This window comes from Rhinolophus sinicus, chromosome 7 (assembly GCF_057876585.1).
Source record: "Rhinolophus sinicus isolate RSI-liver-muscle chromosome 7, RSI-T2T, whole genome shotgun sequence".
Taxonomy (NCBI): Eukaryota; Metazoa; Chordata; class Mammalia; order Chiroptera; family Rhinolophidae; genus Rhinolophus; species Rhinolophus sinicus.
In genome coordinates, this window is record NC_142507.1 from 46,052,784 (window position 1) to 46,072,045 (window position 19,262).

Here is a 19,262-nt window from a genome sequence, read left to right on the forward strand (position 1 = left end):
GATCTCCCCACCCCCGCTCTGCATTCCCTCGAGGCCTCGCACTGCCCCCCGTCGCTCCCCCCGGACGGAACGCACCCCGTTTTCCCTCCAGCTCAGGACCCTCCAGACAACGGGTTCCGGACAAAGAAGCCCGGCTGCAGCGGGCGAGCGCGTGGCCACACGGCGCTGATGTGGCAGGTAAATACCAGGGGCCCGCTGGCCACCACGCTGCCCATCCTCCCGCGGCTCCCGCCGCCAGGGCGCGACACGCCATTCCCGCTGTCGCGACTCCCGGGAGACGCCGCAGCCGCTCGCCGGGCCCGGGGCCCGCGGGGCTCAGGCTCCAGACTCACCGTCTCCGGCGAGCTAGATTTGGTTCGGGCTCCCGCCAGGGCTCGGCGGCCGCCCCAGACTGCGTCGGGCGCAGGGTCCGCGCTGTTCGACCGCTTGGCAAAGTCGGCGAGAGGTACCGCTCAGTCGCGCACCGGCCCCGAGTCCCAGTGAGTCAGAGAGAGACCGAGGGAGCGAGTTATAGGGGCGGGGGGTGGGGAAGGATGCCGCGACACCCTCCCCCACCCCGCCCCCCGCTCCCCAGAGGAGACGCAGAAAGCCGCTCGCAGTCCGAGAGGCACCCGGACACAAAGACCTCGCGCCAGCCAGCCGCATACCCAAGTTTCTCTCTCAGAGACCCAGGGGGCTCGGGCTGCCTTCCTCGAGAGAACAAACGGACGGACAGACCGACAGACTGGCCCTGGGACTTCGACACCCCTGAAGAGACGAGTTATTTCCTCAGCCGAAGTGTCCCAGCTCTCTGCTCGCTCCACGGATCCCTCCCTTGGCGATCGCCCGCACGCAGGACGAGCGGAGAGATGAGAGGGAAACTGAGGCCCTGAAGGGTGTCACCTCCCGGGAACCTGGATTTCCGCGGGTCCCCGCAGAGTCACAAGGGAGGGGGCAGAGGGATTCTCTCCTCCCGGGTCCCCTTCGCATCTCTCCGCTTGCCCTACGGGCCGTGGGCCAGGGCACTGGCCAAGGGTGGTTGCGAATGCAGAATCCTGAGCCGAAGTTCTCTCTCTAGGTTCCGAGGCTCCAGAGGCCAGAGCTCTTTGGGGGGTGGGGGCAGCCAGGGCGAGAATCCAGGGAGGAAAGGGGCCTCGGGTGTCGCGTTACCTGCGTCGACCGCGCTCGGACTCCGCTCTGGGGTCTGTAGCTCGAAGCTCTGACAAGTCTCCAAGTCCAGCCCGAGAGGGGGCGGCCGGGCCCGGCACAGCGAGGCCAGGACCGCGAGCGCCGCCTGGCACCGAGGCCCCTCGGTCCCCCACACCCCGCTCATGCCCCGGACACCCCGGCTCTCCGAGCAGCCGCCGGAACCGCGCCTTGGCCGGACTGGGGAGGGGCAAGGAGGCCCCAAGAAGACCCTCCCCGCAGCGGCCCCCTGCGGCTCCGCTGGGCTTTTTAATCACTACCCCGCAGGGTCTCCGCCCCTCACGTGGCATCCCACAGCAGCTGGCAAGTCTGGCGCCTCACGGCCGCCCCCTCCACACTCAGGGACTGGTCTGAGTCCCGGTGGGTTCGAGGAGATGTCCCGTTGTCCCGCACCCTGGAGGGTGCAAGGCCTGGGGGGTCTGGCTCCGCATTCACTGCCTTGTGTGACCTTGGGCCTCTGAGCCTCAATTTCCCTCTCTGTGAAAGAAGAATAATGATTGCGAGTGCTTCACCGGCTGCCTGAGGATATAAAGATAGTGTTTGTGAAAATACTGGGTAAATCGCCACTTGCTACACAAGTGGCAACGAAATAGATAAACCCATTATAGAGAGAAGGACGACCCAGCTGGGGGTGGGAGGACCTTGGCAAATGTTCCTGGTGGGAGAAGTTAGTTAGACTTGCCCCGAGTCGCAGTTTCGGAGGCAGAAGACCCTAAGACTGCGCGGCAATGCGAACTGCAAAAAGACTTCCTGAGCCCCGCAATCCTGCGGTCCGCGGTACCCGCACGTTACTATGGAGACGGGAGGCAGCGGCCGTCTCTCTCCATGGCAACGGGAGGGGAAAGTTTCTGGCGAATAGGAATCGGGGGCATTTCAAGAGGGCGCTCCGTTCCCGCCAGACCCACCTCCCCGCATCCGTGCAACATCACAGAGATAATGTGTTTTGCGGTTAAGCATAACAAGGGCCAGAAAGAACAAAACTAAACGGAGGATTGAAGCTAGACTTGAGGCAGAACTCCCCTCCAGGAACTGTGGCATGAGGTTCAGGAGCAGGTTGGCGGAGGGGCTCTGAGGCGCCTCACTCAGCCCTGGAGATAGATGGGCCGCCACCAGGCGCGGACTTGCCGGGACCCTGTCACAAAAGTCCCACCCACATCCTCGGTTTGTCCGTGGGTGGGCCCCTTCCTCTGTGGGGCTCACCCGGACCTCCAGGCTCGGGTCCCTTTACCTTCCGGAGCTGGGAAGGATACTTTAGCTGGAGCCTCCGGAAGCCAACAGGGCTGGTATGAACCGTGGTGGTGGGTTGGGGCGGAGGGTCTTTCCTCCTAACTAACGCTAATTGGAGGTGACTCACGTTCCAGGGGGAGGAGATTCGGAGCCCCAGCTCCTGGCGGTCTCCGCCATGCACCATCTGCGCCAGCCGCACTAGCCCGCCCTTGGACTTGAGAACCGCGGGCAGCTAGTACCCCCCAGGGACAAAGGGCCAAGGGAAGTCTGAGGGGCCCCTGGCCTAACCAGGCTGTTTTTCCTGTAGGGACGCACTCCTTGGCTCTGTCCACGGTGCTGAAGACCCAGTTAGTGGAACCGTCGCGTGGGAACGGCGTTAGGGAAGAGGTGGGCTGAGCAATTGCAGCTTCCACCCTGGATCTATGGGGCCTGCAATAGGAGAGGGCTGGGACCGCAGGCGCGAGCGACTGAGCAGGTGTGATCCCAGCGACATTATGCAATCCAGGCCGCCTGCCTGCGGTAGATGTTCAGTTGCTGTTCCAAGAACAGGTGAGGCTGTGGAGTCCCCATTCGCTTCCCAGTGCTTCTAGAACCCATCTGAGGAGCCCAGAGGTCCTACCACCTTCCCCTCCACCACCCATGGCAAAGCTCAGCACCGGTGAGAGACAGGAGCGTGGAGGCCCCTTATTACACGCTCACTGGCAGTTTCTGAGGACATAGGTTGGTGTTTATGTAAAATACAAACGGAGAAAAACCGCTCTCTGCCCATGTTTATGGCAACTCTGTCACTCCGCGGCGATTTCGCCCTCCCCCTCTCGAGTTCCTGGGGAAATTCGCAGAACAAAGCGCCTTGTTTTGCCTTTGCAGAGAATGAAAAAACACAGGACCGTTCCAAGGGCCCAGGCCCGCGATGCAGGGATATCAATATTTTGCTTACTACGAGTGGGGGAATTTACATCTAAACGGAAGGCAAAGGAGCCTGTTCGGAGCAGAGCAGGTGGCAGGAACCGAGCATTAGCAGATAATTTCTCATTGTTCCTGGATTCAGCCTCCACACTCGGCAGGCGGTTCTGCAGCGTCTCTGACGCCCCGGCAGCCGCTCTGGACCTGGCATTTCTCAGCGGAACAAACGAGAAGTTCTGCTCTGACAGGACTGAGGGAAGGGTCTGGGGCTCCCGAGTCCGTCAATAACTATTGAATTTGGAGAGTTTGAGTGAGTGCGTGTGAAAGACACAGAGAAAGAAACAGAGACAAAGACAGAGACAGGGAGACGCAGAGACAGAGAGGCAGAGACACAGACGGAGAACAGAGAAAGAGAGGCAGAAGGGGCGACACACATATGAAGGAGCATATGAGGGAATACTCACTGAGACAGAGAGAAAAGAGAAACGTATTTTTTTTCTTACATTAAGAAAAAGCTTCGCTCTAGTCCTCTTTATTGTCGCCCCCCCTTTCCCCCCCCCCAATTGCTGATACCTGTAGTCACATATCCAGTCACAAAGCAGGGGGGAAAAATCCTCATGTAAAGATGGGAACTTTTCCTCTCTAGAATCCCTTTCTCCCACAAACCCCCTCTTTTTTTTTTTTTTTTTTTTTAATGTTTGCTGTCTACAAGCTTTTTTTTTTTTTTTTTTAATTGGGGAATACTGGGGAACAATGTTTTCCCAGGACCCATCAACTCCACGTCAAATCGCTGTTTTCCCCAACCGTGGGGGGCGCAGCTCAGCTCCAGGTCAAGTCCTCGTTTTAAAGCTAGTTGTGGAGGGTGCCGCTCACTGGCCCATGTGGGACCCAAATCGGAGACCTTGGTGTTATGAGCATTGTGCCCCAACCACTGAGCCAACTGGCTGCCCCAAACCCACTCTTAAAACACGTCTATTTCTTCCTATATAAGGAGACCACATTCAGACTCCCAGGGTCCTTCCCAGACCCCGGGGATGGGGTGGAGGGAAGGAGAGGACAGAAGTGGAATTGTTGCTCGTCAACACTGTCTCTCAGACAAAGACCATTCTGAGTTTTGGTTTGCAGGTGGGAGGAGAGGAGGGGCAGAGACAGCATGGCAAAGTGGCAAACAAGGGTACTGGAAAGAGCACAGCAGGCTGGGTCCCAGGGCTGGTGCAGCACCAGCCATGAGGCAGTCAGATCCCACGTCAGGGCATCGATGTCCTTATTTGCAAGATGATGAGCTTCAATGAGGAGTTTTCTGAGGCTCCTTCCAGTAGCAACACTAGACTTTTACATGAGGGGAAGGGAGGAGCCTCGGGGGGGGGGGGAGGAAGTAGACAACTGAAACACAGTTTTTCCTGATTCTGGAGAAGAGGGTGGTGTCACACATGTCCTGGCTCATTTCGGGCTTCCCCTCCCCCTTTGCTTTCATCTCATCTGTGGCCATGGCTGAAGCATTTTGAGTCAGGGACCCCCTGCCCCTGCCCCAACCAGGCCTGACTGCTCAGAAGCAGAGAGGGGAATTGGAGGTGGGGTGTGAGACAGAATGAGAGGAGGTTGGAGGCAGAAACCAGCAGCCTCCTACGCCTTGCCCTCCTCTCCTCAGAAACAGTCCAAATGCACACCTCCTACCCTCCACCCCAGTTCTCTTAGGTAGACACCTGACTGCCCTTGGACAGGTTCCCCTCCTGCTCTGAGCAGCCACATCTTGGTGAATTAGGCTACAAATAAAATAAATGAAAACAAAATAATAATTTCTAAAAAAAACCCCTGCAACCTCGGTAGGAAATTGCTAATGCTGTAGGCGGGAAGAATGAGCTCTTTTGACATGAGCTGATGTGTCATATTGTCTTTCTATCTCAATGCAGTTTCTAAATAAGGAGCCCTTTCCCCATTTCCTCCTCCCCTCCAAGCCCCCAGCAGAGATGTAAAGGGAGCAATCTGACATACATGACTGGATTGTCTGACGTACAGGGAGAGACACAAAGAAATAGACACAAGCGGACACATTGCTTTGCCAAGAGGATTGGAGCCAAGAGGAATCTAAGTCAACTTTGCAGACCTCTGATCTTGCTTTCCCCACTGCCCCCATCTCCTGCTTACTGAGGCACATGGCCATTTTCTGCAAAGGTTTTGAATTTACTCTAAGAAAGCAGACATCAGTGAAACCTGTTCTACTGCTGGTGGAGAATTAAGTTGATGTCATATATTGGGGAGTGGGAATAACTACACCATTATTTGGAACAAACCCTGCTATGGAATCTCTATGGGGTTTCCGCCAGAACAGCTTTATCAGTATTTCCAGCAGATGTCACCCTGTGCCCCCCACCCCCACACCAAATAGCAACTCTAGCCGAAGCTGGGTGACTAATGCAAACCATACCATTCCAAGCCATCATCAGAGTTTTCAGGAATTCCTCCTTGCCTGAAAAGATGCAGAAGACATTGCAGAGCCCTGAGTCAATGCCCAGTTGTTTTTGAGAGTTCAGTCTTATTTTTATTCTAGGAAAGATCCTTGGCAATTCAAACTCCCTGAGCCAGGGGTATGTTTGCCTCTTTCTCATTTCTTCCCCATTTCAGAGGTCTCACCTCTGTTCTGCGCTCTGTGCTCAAGTATACAGTGTTCCAGATCAGACTTGGGAAGACAGGACAAGGTTTGCTGCTTCCAGGCTTCTGGGGGCTGAGGAAGCAGAGACAGGTTCAAGGTCAGAAAGCAACATCATCCCTGAAACAGTTTTAGAGCTGGACCTGACCATGGTGGGTCCAGGACTGACTCTCTCTGCATTATTTAAGAAGTGAGAATGATGGCCAACCTGGTGGCTCAGGCGGTTGGAGCTCCATGCTCCTAACGCCGAAGGCTGCTGGTTCGATTCCCACATGGGCCAGTGCCAGATGGCTCAGTTGGTTGGAGCGCGTCCTCTCAACCACAAGGCTGCCAGTTCGACTCCCGCTAGGGATGGTGGGCTGCGACCCCTGCAACTAACAATGGCAACTGGACCTGGAGCTGGCTACGCCCTCCACAACTAAGATTGAAAGGACAACAACTTGACTTGGAAAAGTCCTGGAAGTACACACTGTTCCCCAATAAAGTCCTGTTCCCCTTTCCGAAATATAAATTAATTAGTTAATTAATTAATTAAATTAAAAATTAAAAAAAAAGAAGTGAGAACGATATTGGAGGGGAAGGGCTAGAAAGAAAGCCAAGTGCACTTTCTCTTCACACTGACCTTGTGTAGAGGAAAGAGTGCAAGTTTTGGAGTCAGACCTATATTCAAATCCTGGCTCTATCACTTACTTTAGGCACTGTACTTTAGCTTTCTGAACCTCAACTTCTTCATCTGTAAAATGGGACATATAAGGCCTGCTTTATAGTGTACATGGATTCTATGCTCGGTAATTGTGGTTTTTGCAATTATTTTTAACCATTTAAGCTGCAGTTACTTTTGCATCCACCTAGCACTGTGACTGATTCATGGCAGGTGTTAAATGACAGCTCCTAGCCTCTTTCTTTCATCTCTCAGATCATAGAGGGACACCCAGCAGGCACAGTGTCCAGAGGTTAACCCTGACTCTTCCATCGGGCAAGCCCCTGAAGATTACCAAGAGGTAATGTCTCTCATTTAATCCTATAAAAAGCCTGACACAGAATGGGTGACTATTACAGTCCGACAGACTAGGACGTGGCAGAGATTTGGAATCCAAGCATTCTGATGAGAAGGAAAGGTTAGTGCCCTTTCCTTCTACTGGGGAGGATGGGGAGGATGTGAATAATTTTATTTCTTTTACGAAAAAAGTTATCATATTTTAAAAATTGACTTTATAGTAAATAAAAAAAAAATATTTGGAAAGAAATTATAGAGCAGTGAGAGATTTACTCCTGGGTCTCTTCACAAAGCTCTTGGCCCTCTGACCTGAACCATTCCAATTGCCTCTTGGACCCAATTGCTGATCTAGAGAAAAGATGGTATCATTGATAAAACACAGCGCTGGGGCCAGACAGCTTCTTGTCTCAGGCCATGCTTGGCTGCTTCACTCCTGACAGAGATAGGACTCCTCCAAGGGCAGCTTGGGGAGTTTCTGTTGCATCTGGGTTGTGTCCTGCAGTCAGAGCCCAGCTTCCAGGAAAGGGCCAAACCCAAATTCTTATAAGACCAAAACCCCAAAGACTGGAATTCTCTCCAAGGAGCCTGGAGAGAGTTTGCAATCTCAGAATTCTGGCTGTTGCACTAATGAAAAGAAACCAGACAAAATGCCCAAAATAATTAAAGTGACAAAGGCCCTGTCATCTGAAAAGGCCCTGTCAAAACTAGGAAGTCTTAATTCTTGATTTCAACAGAACCCAAGCAGGAAGAATCAACAGAGCATGTTTTTGGTCAGGGGCCTGCAGCCCCCTGTGGAAACGAGGGGTTGGAGCCCGTGGAGAGAACAAATTTGTCTCCCAAATTTTGGCCTCCATCCATTCAGTGGAATACAAATCCTTCGCACCTCAGCCTCCAAGCTTATCTACATTTCTGCTGTTTGCTAGAGGTACAGTAAATGATTTTAGTGAGTCAGCCCCCAACCTGTGTTAATACTCCTGTACGTTTGTAAAGCGTGGTACTGTTTACACAACACTCACACACAGCATCTCATTTCATACTCACAGCAACCCTGACAGGTGGATGTTATTATCCTCATTTCACTAGTGAGGTCTCAGAGAGGCGAAAAATAACTGACTGGGGATTACAGTTAGCAAGTGGCAGAGCCTGAGCCTGAGCCTGTCTTTTCACGTCATTCATTCATTCATTCATTCTTTCTTTCTTTCATTCAGCATTTATAAGGTCCTATACCAGGCACGTGAGACAGTCCTCCGTCATTCCCCCTGCACACTGACCATCACACACAATATGCAGAGCCCTAAGACACAGTCTCTGTCCTGGGGGGTTGCACATAATTGGTTGTACAGAGAGGCCACACGTGAAACTGGGTTAAAATGAGTTCTTTGACGTCTTTGCTACAGAGTTGGCCACGCCCACATCCACTGTGAAATTCTCTTCTATGACGTGATTCATCTGGATTTTCCTCCTTTTCTGATTCTCTCACTCTTTCCTCTGCCTCCTCTAGACCCTTCCATTTTCTGCAGGGTTCATCTCTCATCCCTTCTTTCTTCCGTCTCTGCACCTTCTCTCAGGATGATCTCATCTGCTCCTGGAGCTTCTACCACTAAATAATGCTAACATGATAGTAATACTACTAAACATTTACTGAGCACTTACTCTGCCCCGGGATCTCTGCTGCTTGCTTCGTACGGATGAGATCATTTAATTCTGACTGCGCCCCTATAACCAGCTGCACTTTGCAGGCACCAAGTGACAGAGGCAGAATTTGAATCCAGGCAGTCTCTCCCTCCAGAGCCCAGAGTCTCAGGACTCCTGATTCTGTTTCTCTGACTTGTCTCTCCCCTGGATCTGCACATACATTTCCACATTCCTGTTCTGAACTTTACCCCCAACCTCCTAACCCAACAGGACCGCCGCAGAATTCACACGTCCCTTCCCAAACCTGCCCCGCCTCCTCAAAGGACATTAACCCAAATTAAACCCATCGTCTCAGAACCCTCCTTGATTCTTCCCTCTCCCGTTTCCACCCACATTCAGTCTGTCACTGAATCCTCTTGTATCTCCAGCATGTTTGAACCCCTGTCCTCCTCACCACTGTCACTGCCTGAGCTCAGACACTCAACATCTCATGGCCGTCCCCTCAAGGGATAATACGATTATGTCATTATGTCGTAGACTTCCTGGGGCCCTCAAGATGAGATCGACCCTCTGGGGCGGAGCATACAAGGCCTTTCCAGGCCTAGCCTCTGTCCACCTACCTGACACTCCTGGTGTCCCTGTAGGTGGCCTGTGCTGTGGTCACAGAGTGCTAATTCCTGTCTCACGTCCTCACACTCCACCCACGCTTCTATGCTTTTGCTACTTGTTCCTGCAGTTCATTTTCTCCTCTGCCTGTGCCCTCTCTAGATTCTGGAACTTGGCAATGGCTTGTTTCTCTGCCCTGAGCACCTTTCCTTTCTTTCTCATCATTCAGCTGTTTCCTACAGGATGTAGTGGGGCACAGAGGTTGAGAGTGTGAGCTTTGGAGCCAGGCTGCTTGGGTTCAAATCATAAATCTGTCATGGAGTAGCTGTGTGACCTTGGGCAAGTTACTAAGCCTCTCTGTGCCTCAATGTTCTTGTCTATAAAATGGAGATGATAATAGTTGTACCTCTCTCATCAGTTCACTGTCAGTTTTAAATGAGTTGATATGCATAGAGCACCCAGAACAGGCCCTTCTCTGACTTCCAAATCTGTCCTCTTTCTTGTCAGCCCATTGCACCTAATGTTTCTCTTTGTCATCGAGTTTAGCAACAGGACACTGTTGATTGTTACTAGAGTGTGAGTACCTTGGCCTTGGGGTCTGTATCTTATTCCTCTTTATATCCTCAGTGCCTCACACCAAGGCCACTGTCAGTGAGTGTCTATTGCTTTGAAGAGAGCTGGATGTGTGAATGTGCAAGTGCTGTAAGAATCCCAGAGTGGAGTAAAAGGGGCCAAATCAAGGAAGACTTCCTGGAGAAGGAGAATTTTGAGTTTTTTGGGTAGGTGAGACTGAAAGGAATAGGAAACCCATTCATTCCAGGCTGCAGGAAGAGCCTGTGACAAGGCTTTCTGGCCTAAATAAGCACTTCCTGTGAAAGGGGAGTGAGGAGATTTCCTTGGCTAGAACACAGATGACGGACAGGTGTGACAGGACTGTCAGCCGCCAGGCATCCCCATAGGCACCGCTCCACTGCTGTCTCATGCAGTTGGATTTCCATGGCGAGCCTATGTTGTCCCCTCCAGTCAGAAGGCAAGCGGGGGAAGACCCAGCCCTCGCCCTCAAGGAGATTGTGACGAAGCTGCAGGAAGCTGGGAGGAACCAGCTCTAAACTCTGTGAACACACCAGAGTCTGGGTCATGACAAGTTTCTTTAAGAGAAGAAATTGCTCATTTTCCTCACATGCCAAGCCATCGCTGCGAAGTGAGTGTGTGTCTGCTGGGACAGCTGACTGTTTTCCAGGATAAATTTCTGATAATAACACAGAGTCATTATTGTGCAATTAGTGCTGTTGATGGGGAATGTAGTTCCCTCCCTCCCCCCTCCCTCCCTCCCACCCTTTTTACCTCTCTCCCCTCTTCCTCACCCCTGCACACACATTCTTCTCTGACTTCCCCCTTCCAACCTCTAGCTGGCTGTGGGAGGCTGGAGGTGTCAGCGTGTGGATTGTCCCCTGCTCAGACCTCCCAAATTAACAAAATGCCTGCACAGCTGGGAGGGGGTGGAGGACAAAAGGTGAAAGAATAGCAGGGAGAGGCTGAACACCTGTAAATTGAAAAGGGGGTGCCCAGTAGCCTGTGGGGGCAACTTGCCTTTCAGGTGTGGAGCGGTGATCGGACACCCTAGGGACCCTGTCTAATGCCCCAGTAATGGGGGATTAGCCCCAGCACTGGGGAGACTGCCCCATACTGACGCCAGGAACTGGCTGTGTGGGGGTGACGCTGTATTTGTTTAGGTTGCTGGGAGGAACAGCAGCTAAGCTCGATGGGAACACATTTTGTTTCATTCGGAGTAATTATGGACCCTACACACACACACACACACACACATGCACATACACACACTCAGCCACACAGACATACATGCATGGGCCACATTCAGACACGTCCCTGGGGATATTTTTCAGACATACTCCTGAAAGCGCCTGACAGATTCTCTGACAGACTCTCTGGGAGGCTACTGAGTTTTCAGGAAACCTCAGTAATCTTCGCAGGATGAAGAGGGGCAATTTTGAAACTGCCGAGAAAATCGTGGAGGGGAGGCCTGGAGCCCACGGAGGCTTCTGTTCCTGAGGGGGCTTTTCACAGTGGGTTGGAAGACTGCCCACTGACCTGGCCAGCAGAAATCAACTGTGGCTGAGGGAGTCCGACCCCATTGCCCAGGGAAGAGGTTGGGCAGAAGGGGAACGGAGGAGGACAGGAAGGAGGAGGAAAACGGGGCAGGAGGTTGCTGAAGTGGGGACTGGATGCCAAGGAAACTTCCAGCCAGAGCAGGCGTGGAGGTGGTGGTCTGGCCCCCGCTCCACAGCTCAGGGAAGCCGCACAGAGCCAGCGTGAGTGTCTCCAGCCCCAGCAGGAGGCGGATTGCATGGCCTGGTTTGTCTCAAATCCAATTCTTCATGATGCTTGTGCATGAAAACTGCCAAATACCCCACAGCTGTACTCACCTGGGGTGCGGTGGTGGGGAGGGTGGCGGGGGCTTTTCATTATTCACTGGATTAACTTGTGAGAGCCAAACCGCCCAACAAAGGGAGGGCAGTTGCTTTCTCTGGAAGCTGCTCTGATTGTCAGCTGAGCAGGGGAGAGATATTGTATTGGAGGCTCATGGGGGCTTCATGTGGCTTCTGGTTTGTGAGTGGAACTTGCCTCGGGCAGTGCTTCCCTCAGTCCCCTCTGGCTGCCCTCAAACCCTGCTCAGTTCCTTGGTGTCATGCGGGGTCTGTGGTCCCTCTCTCCATAGGATATGGCGAGGCCAAAAAGGAACACCAATGGAGCCATGGATGGGGGTTCATACCACTATATTCTCGCTGGCGGCTGGGTTGGAGATACAGGAAACAGGAGCTGCACGACGCGCAATCCGCAGTCCGCTTCTCTGCCAACCACCCCACCAACCAACCCCTTAGCGTAGCCATGGCAGTTATATTAGTGGCTAATGGCTAACCGGTAATAGCTGATGGCCACCCAGCCACAGTGGATGGCCATCTGATTACAGCTGATGGCCATCTAATAACCGAGCCAGCACCTTTCCACTTGAGGCCGAGAGTCTGGAAACTGCTCTCTGGGACTCAGTCCCCACACTTGGCCAGGAAAGCATTGCCCATGTGCTTCCCTCACTGTGCACTCTGTCGTGCGGGAAAGCCTGCGGGGGTCTCTGCTCCCGCTCCCCACACAAGAACGCAGGATATGGTGAGGCCAAAAAGGAACACCCACGGAGCCATAGGTAGGGGAGTCATACCACTATATTCTCTCTGGCGGCACTATACTCTCAATGGAGGCTGGATTCACACTGTCCGCAAACCGCCATCCACACTTGCCAGCCCAGCCACCATCTTCTTGCTAGCCCCCATTCTTTTTCTTCTCTTAGCGTAGCCACAGCAGTTATATTAGTGGCCAATGGCTCACTGGTTACAGCTGACGGCCAACTAGCCACAGCTGATGGCCATACAATCACAGTTGATGGCCATTTACTAACTGAGCCAGCACCTGTCTATGTGAGGCTGAGAGCCTGGAAACTACTTTCTGGGGCTCTGCCCCCACAACTCTCAGGCCCCCGTGAGGCTAAGCACCCCAAACATGGAGCCTTGCCTCATTTTGAGCATCTTCTTCGGGAGGAAGGTCCCATCTTCTTAATCAGGGTTAGAACCCCTAGAGCCCTGTAGTTCTCTGTCTCAACGGCCTTCAGACTTTATAGTAATTACTTATTTAAAGATAGACCACAGGCAGTGTGAGGGCAAGCTGTGTCTCAGTGTGTTCACTTTGGGATTTGTGCTTAGGGTCTGTTACCTAGTAGATGTTCCATCAATTTTAACCAAACGAATTGAGTGAGAGAGGAGTTCAAAATTGGCGTTGGTGGGGAGTCGTTTCTGATCTGATCGATTCCTCCTTGCCAGGGAGGGAAGGAATAGCCGCGAAATATCTGAAGACACAGGGAAGGTTTGCAGCCCACAGAATGGGAGATGGGTAAGTTCTCAATTTGAAATTCCTAAAATCAGCCGCATGGTGAGAACCGCTGCTTTGAAGATTTACTGGCTAAAGCTCTGAGATCTTTCCAGAGCCTCAGTCACCTGAACAAGGGCCAAGGTTGAGCCTCTGGGGAAGCCTCAGTCTCCCTTCTCCGATTTCCCTGGGACTGAGATTAGGTGCCTCCAGAGGAGAAGGGCCGGGCAGGAGCTGCCTGGCTGGCTCCATGTCCTCTTCCATGAACCAGGCACCTCGTCTCTTCCCCTGTTTCACCTGGAAGCTGTTGCTGACTCTAGCTGCCATCTCCAAGTTCTGTTTCCAGGGGGCAGGGCTCCGTCCCCTGGTGTTCCTGCCCAAGGGAAAACTTGGTTCTTTTCAGTGTGCAATGGCAACCAGCAATTTGAAAAAGAACCTTAAGAACTACTAAGGAAGGCCCAGAGACCCAAGATGGTGGAGTAGACAAACACTGTGTCTGCTTCCCTCTGTGAACACATTAACATTACAACTAAATTATAGAACAATCAACCTGGAGAACCATCTGAAGTCTAGCTGAGCAGAAGCTTTATAACTAAGGACATAAAGAGGAAGTCACAATGAGACTGGCAGGAGGGGCAAAGATGCAAAATGGGCTGGTCACAAACCTCCACGTGGCAGATGAAAATTGGGAGAGATACCTCAATGGCAGAGGATCCTCCCAGGAGGAGCGAAGGACCCCAAACCCACTCCAGGCTCCCCAGCCTAGAGTACTTGTGCCAGGAAGAGGAGTCCCCACAACATCTGGCTGTGAAAAACAGTGAGGATTCCAACCATTCAGGTTGGACCGAAGGCGCAGGAAACCCAGACGTCCTCTTAAACGGCCCGTGAACAGACTCGCATGCTCTTAGGCACTCACCTTGGGCTCCAGTGGAGGGACGGTGACTTGGGGGGCATCAGAAGCATACGGGGAGCAGACTGAGGTGTGTGGCTACACGGCCAGGGCTGGAGGACAGTCCCATTTTCTCTGTGAGGGGTCCTGCTCCCATGCAGCTGGCAGGCACCATCTTTAATGTGTTGAACCCTCCCCCTACACTTCTGGCTAAATCTAAATCTGATTCACCTGCTGAGCTCTACTTCCTCCATCCTGCTGACTCACAGGGACTCCACCCCACTCAACTTACCCAACACCAGAGGCACTTTCTCCGAGAGCAGCCAACCCCACTGGAATTGCAGTTTTTCTTGAAAAATGATTGGAGTCCACGGGCCCCAGGGGAGCAACGACTGGCCTCGGTTTGCTCTGAGACTTGCCGAGTAGCTCCAGGCTCAGCACTGGCACCAAACCAGAGTCTACGTTAACCTAGTGACCATAAGGCTTCCTACTGTAGTGACTTCCTGAGACCCTGCCTCATACAATGTGCATACCTCATGAGGCTTTATCAGTGGCTGAACTTTAAGGGAGCCAGCAGGTGACAGCAAGACTTGGGGTGTCCTGGTTTTTTCCAGAGCTACCCCAGGCCCAGTACTGGTGGCAGACATCCTTGGTTTGCAGTGTGGCCTCTCCCGTGTGCCTCCAGGTTTACACAGGCAGCAAAAACCATGGATCTCTTTGTAGCTCCTACCAGGTAGTCTACAGCTGGTCACAGGCAGTGGGTGACCTGGACCTGGACCAGAGCCCCTCCTAAGAGGCTCCAGAACCAACATACCTGGAGGGTGGCTTCAGATCAAGGGTTCTTTACCCAGCAAGGCTATCATTTAAAATCGAAGGACAGATAAAGTGCTTCCCAGACAAGAAAAAGCTAAAGGAGTTTATCACCACCAAACCAGTATTACAAGAAATGTTAGAGGGACTTCTTTAAGATGGCGGGGAGGTGGGGAGGGGGAGATCAAAATTATGAATAATAAAATAGCAAAAGCTACATATCTATCAACAATTACTTTCAATTTAAACGGATTAAATGTTCCAATCAAAAGACATAGGTGGGTTGAGTGGGTAAGAAAACAAAACTCTTACATATGCTGCCTACAAGAGAATCACTTCAGATTGAAAGACACACAGAGACTCAAAGTAAAGAGATGAAAAAAGATATTTCATGAAAATGGAAACAAAACAACAAAAAAGCTGGGGTATCCATACTTATACAGACAAAATAGACTTAAAAAAAAAAAAAGGCTATAACAAGAGACAAAAAAGGACCCAGTAATCCCACTTCTGGATATTTATTCTAAGAAACCATTTGGGGTTTCAAAAAGCTACTTCGAGGGAACTGAGCATCCATATGTTCATTGCAGCATTGTTTACAAGATGTGGAGGCAGCCTGGGTGTCTGTCGATGGAAGAATGGATAAAGAGGACGTGGTTCACATATACAATGGAATATTGCTCGGCCATGGAAGGGAATGGGCTCTTGCCATCTGCGGCGGCATAGATGGACCTAGAGGGTATTGTGCTGAGTGGAATATGTCAGACAGAGAAAGACAGATGTAATACGATTTTGCTTATATATGGAATCTAAAGAACAAAATAAACCAACAAAACAGAAACACACTCACAGATAGAGAAAACATTTTGATGGTTGCCAAATGGGAGGGGGGTTGGGAGTGTGGGTGAAAAGAAGGGGAGGGGATTAAGAAGCACAAACCGACTGTTACAAAGTAATCATGGAGATGTAGGGCACAGCACATGGAATATAGTCAATAATATTGTAATAACTATGTATGGTGTCAGATGGGCACTACATTTGTTGGGGTGATAGATGGGAGGGATGGGGGGGCAGAGTGAAAAAGGCAAAGGGATTAAGAAGTACAAATTGGTAGTTACAAAATAGTCATGGGGATGTAAAGTAAAACATAGGGAATATAGTCAATGATATGGTATTAACTATGTATAGTGCCAGGTGGGTACTAGACAAGTCAGGGGAAATCACTTCTTAAATTATGTAAATGTTTAACCATCATGCTGTACACCTGAAATTAATATAAAGTAATATTGCATGTTAACTGTAATTGAACAATTAAAAAGGGAAGGGGGCAAAGGTGAAGGGGCATAAGAGGTCCAAATTTCTAGGTATAAAACAAATAAGTCATGAGGATGTAACGTACAGCATAGGAAATATAGTCAATAATATTGTGATAGCGTGGTACAGTGTCACATGGTTGCTGGACTTACCATGGTGATCACTTCTGTAGGTATATAAATGTTGAATAACTATGATGTACCCCTGAAACTCATATAATATTGTGTTAACTATATTTTTAATAAAAATCTTTAAAAAAAAAGAGAACTACTAAAGAAGGAATTATAGATCATATAAAAAGATTTTTGGATAATTTGAGTCTCAAAGCACAGCCATTGATCAGGGAGTCACCAGAGTCAAGCCAGAAAGAGCAGGTGAATGTCACAGGTACCTCACTGGGGTCCTAGCCTGGTGAAGTTGAGCCATTAGGGTGGGGCTGGAACTGAGTTCTCAAGAGTCACCAACTAAATGGCAGGAACGAGCAGTCCTGACATTCACCATAAGCTCTGCAGCTGCAGCCAAGTGGTCGCTTGTACAAGACCAGAGAGACCAAAGCTAAAGGCCACCAGAACTGGGAGCAGAAGCTGAGGTCCCAGCTGCAAACCCGGAATGTCAGAGGCCAGCAGGGATGGTGTCAACACAAGGCAGGCCAGGTCCCAGGGCCAGGGCCACACACACTTGTGAAGACTTCCAACTCGCTTTCTGGGTTGCGGGTGACATGCTGTGTTGTTGACAGGCCCGAACAAGATTAAAGAACTTGCAGCAGCGCAGAAAGCTTCCTTTCCGTCCAGCCACTGCCAGTCTTCAGATGAGCTAGTCACGCCATGCCGACCTCTCTGATAAAACCAGGAACTAAGATCACAGTAAACTGTTACCCAGAGATGTGGACGACCCTCATTTTTAGCCCAAGATGCTTGTCCATGGGCACAACCCAGGGGAGAGTGAAAGCATGGGCTTTGGCATTAGTCAGAGGTGGCTACGAACCCTGGGGCTCTGATTAGTTCAATATCGAGAACCCAACCCCCCTCAGCCTCCATTTCTTCATCTGTAAAAGGGGATAATATGGCCATTCGTTAGAGGCATCAGGAGGATAAAACGTGGTAATACCTGAAAAAGACCTAGCAAACAGTAAGTGCTTAATAAATGGTAGCTCTGTGATTATTGTGGACTAGATAAGAGATTACCGAGTGACCTCAAATATAAGGGGATGACCTTGATAAAGTCCCCGAGTATAGGCCCTCAGCGGAACACCTGAACCATGTAAGAACAGTCACGCCCCCACCACAGATTGCTCTCAGCTCCCACAGACATGGTGTGCCCCCAGGGAAGTAGGCAGGTGTCTTTGCTGGTCTGGAAATCTCCAGATGGCCCCTTTTCCTCAATGCTAAGGTGGGCACAAGTGGAGGGGGTAAGGGGGGGTTTGCTGGTCCAATTGAGCCATTTAGACATAAATTATGAATCAGTGACCTTTTCTAGCTTAATTACTCCCACTGCTGGGAGGTCTGGGCTCTGGCACTAGGCCCCGGGGGGGAAAATTCTGCTCACAGTCAGCCAAGCCCAGGGCCCAGAGCTTCTGCTTTCATCCACTATGGTTTGTGTGGCTATTTCTGTGGCAGGAAAGTTCTCTCACTGTGAGAAAGGGCGCGCCCTCAACCAGGCGCTGGCCCCCTTTGGACTTTCCTAATCCCTGTGACCTTTGCAGAATCACCTCCTCCTTCTTTTAAGCTTGATATCATTGCCAGCATTTTTTTTAATTGAACCTGAAGGTTATTAATAAAGCTGTCTTACTAATAGTCTGTGGGTTCTTGAACTGAAACATAGAAATATACACATCCACACCAAAAGACCACAGGGCACGTCCCAAAGGGGTGACGCTCTGGGGTCTGAGGCAGAGTTTTTAGTTTGCTGTCTCAAGAAAGGAGAATCCAAGACTGACTTTTTTTTTTATTCATAGAAATTTCAAACATACATAAAAGTAGAGAGAGTAAAATGAATTCCCAGGTACCTATCACCTAACTTCAAAAATTACCATTTCTTCCCAATCTTGTTTCATCTTTTCCCTCATCCCTTTATTTTCTTAAAGTACTTTTAATTTTTTTTATTGGGGAACAGTGTGTTTTTCCAGGACCCATCAGCTCCAAGGCAAGTCATTGTTTTTAATCTAGTTGTGGAGACCGCAATTGACTGGCCCATGTGGGAATCGAACCAGCAATCTCGTTGTTAAGAGCTCACGCTCCAACCAACTGAGCCATCTGGCTGCCCCTTTCCTAAAGTATTTTAAAGCAAATTCCAGATATTATATCATTTCACCTGTCGATTCTTCTACAGGCACTTCTAACTGCTAAAAACTTTAACTATATATACAGAGGTTGCCAAAAAAATGCATACACATTTTAAGAAAGGAAAAAACTGTATTAACTGTAATACTCAATATATACGTACTGATAACAAAAGATGAATACAAGTCACGTTTGACTTCTGCAATTACAAGAGGTGTTCAAAGTGGTTCCCATCAGCGTCCAGCGTCCAGACACTTCTGATTAGGGAGAGCTCCTGCTTGAGCATAGATAACAGCTCTTAAAATGTGTATACATTTTCTTGGCACACAAGTTTATATATATACAAACTTACATAAGTATTTATCACCCTGGTGGGCAGAGCCAGGAGTGCAGTTTCCAGGCTCTTGGCCTCACGTGGAAAAGTGCTGGCTCAGGTAGTAAATGGCCATCAACTGTGATTGGATGGCCATCAGCTGTGGCTAGTTGGCCGTCAGCTGTAACCAGTGACGATTAGAACCGTTGGCCACTAATATAACTGCCATGGCGGATTGTGGATTACAGATTGCAGACAGGTGGATTGCAGCTAGCAAGTGAGGTTGGTTGGCAGAGACAAGTAGACGGCGGGTTGCGGGTAGTGTGGCTCCTGCCTCCTGTGACTCCAACCCAGCCGCCAGCGAGAATATAGTGGTATGACTCCCGTATCTACAGCTCCATGGATGTTCCTTTTTGGCCTCACCATATCCTGCGTTCCTATGTGGGGAGCAGGACCAGAGATCCCGCATGACACCCTGCATGACACACCCTTAATAAAAGTAACAAAATAATAGTTCTCTAATA

The 19,262-nt window shown here is 50.6% G+C and overlaps 1 protein-coding gene across 10 annotated transcripts in view; it reads right to left on the reverse strand.

Moving 5' to 3' along the window:
* Positions 1-19,262, reverse strand: part of SYT6 (synaptotagmin 6) — a 124,142-nt gene that overhangs the window by 51,566 nt on the left and 53,314 nt on the right. The window contains exon 1 of one of the 10 annotated variants that reach the window (XR_002137258.3): positions 1,150-1,674. The exons of 2 other annotated variants lie outside the window; for them this stretch is intronic. Coding sequence is in view for 1 of the 8 variants with exons in the window: in XM_019730365.3 (XP_019585924.1) it covers positions 1,150-1,312 (163 nt within the window). In the remaining 7 variants the exon portion in view is untranslated. Of the gene's footprint in view, positions 1-332; positions 473-647; positions 1,115-1,149; positions 1,676-19,262 lie in introns of those variants that run through there. 7 more of the 10 variants (XR_002137257.3, XM_019730365.3, XM_088799510.1 and 4 more) reach the window with 7 other exon arrangements.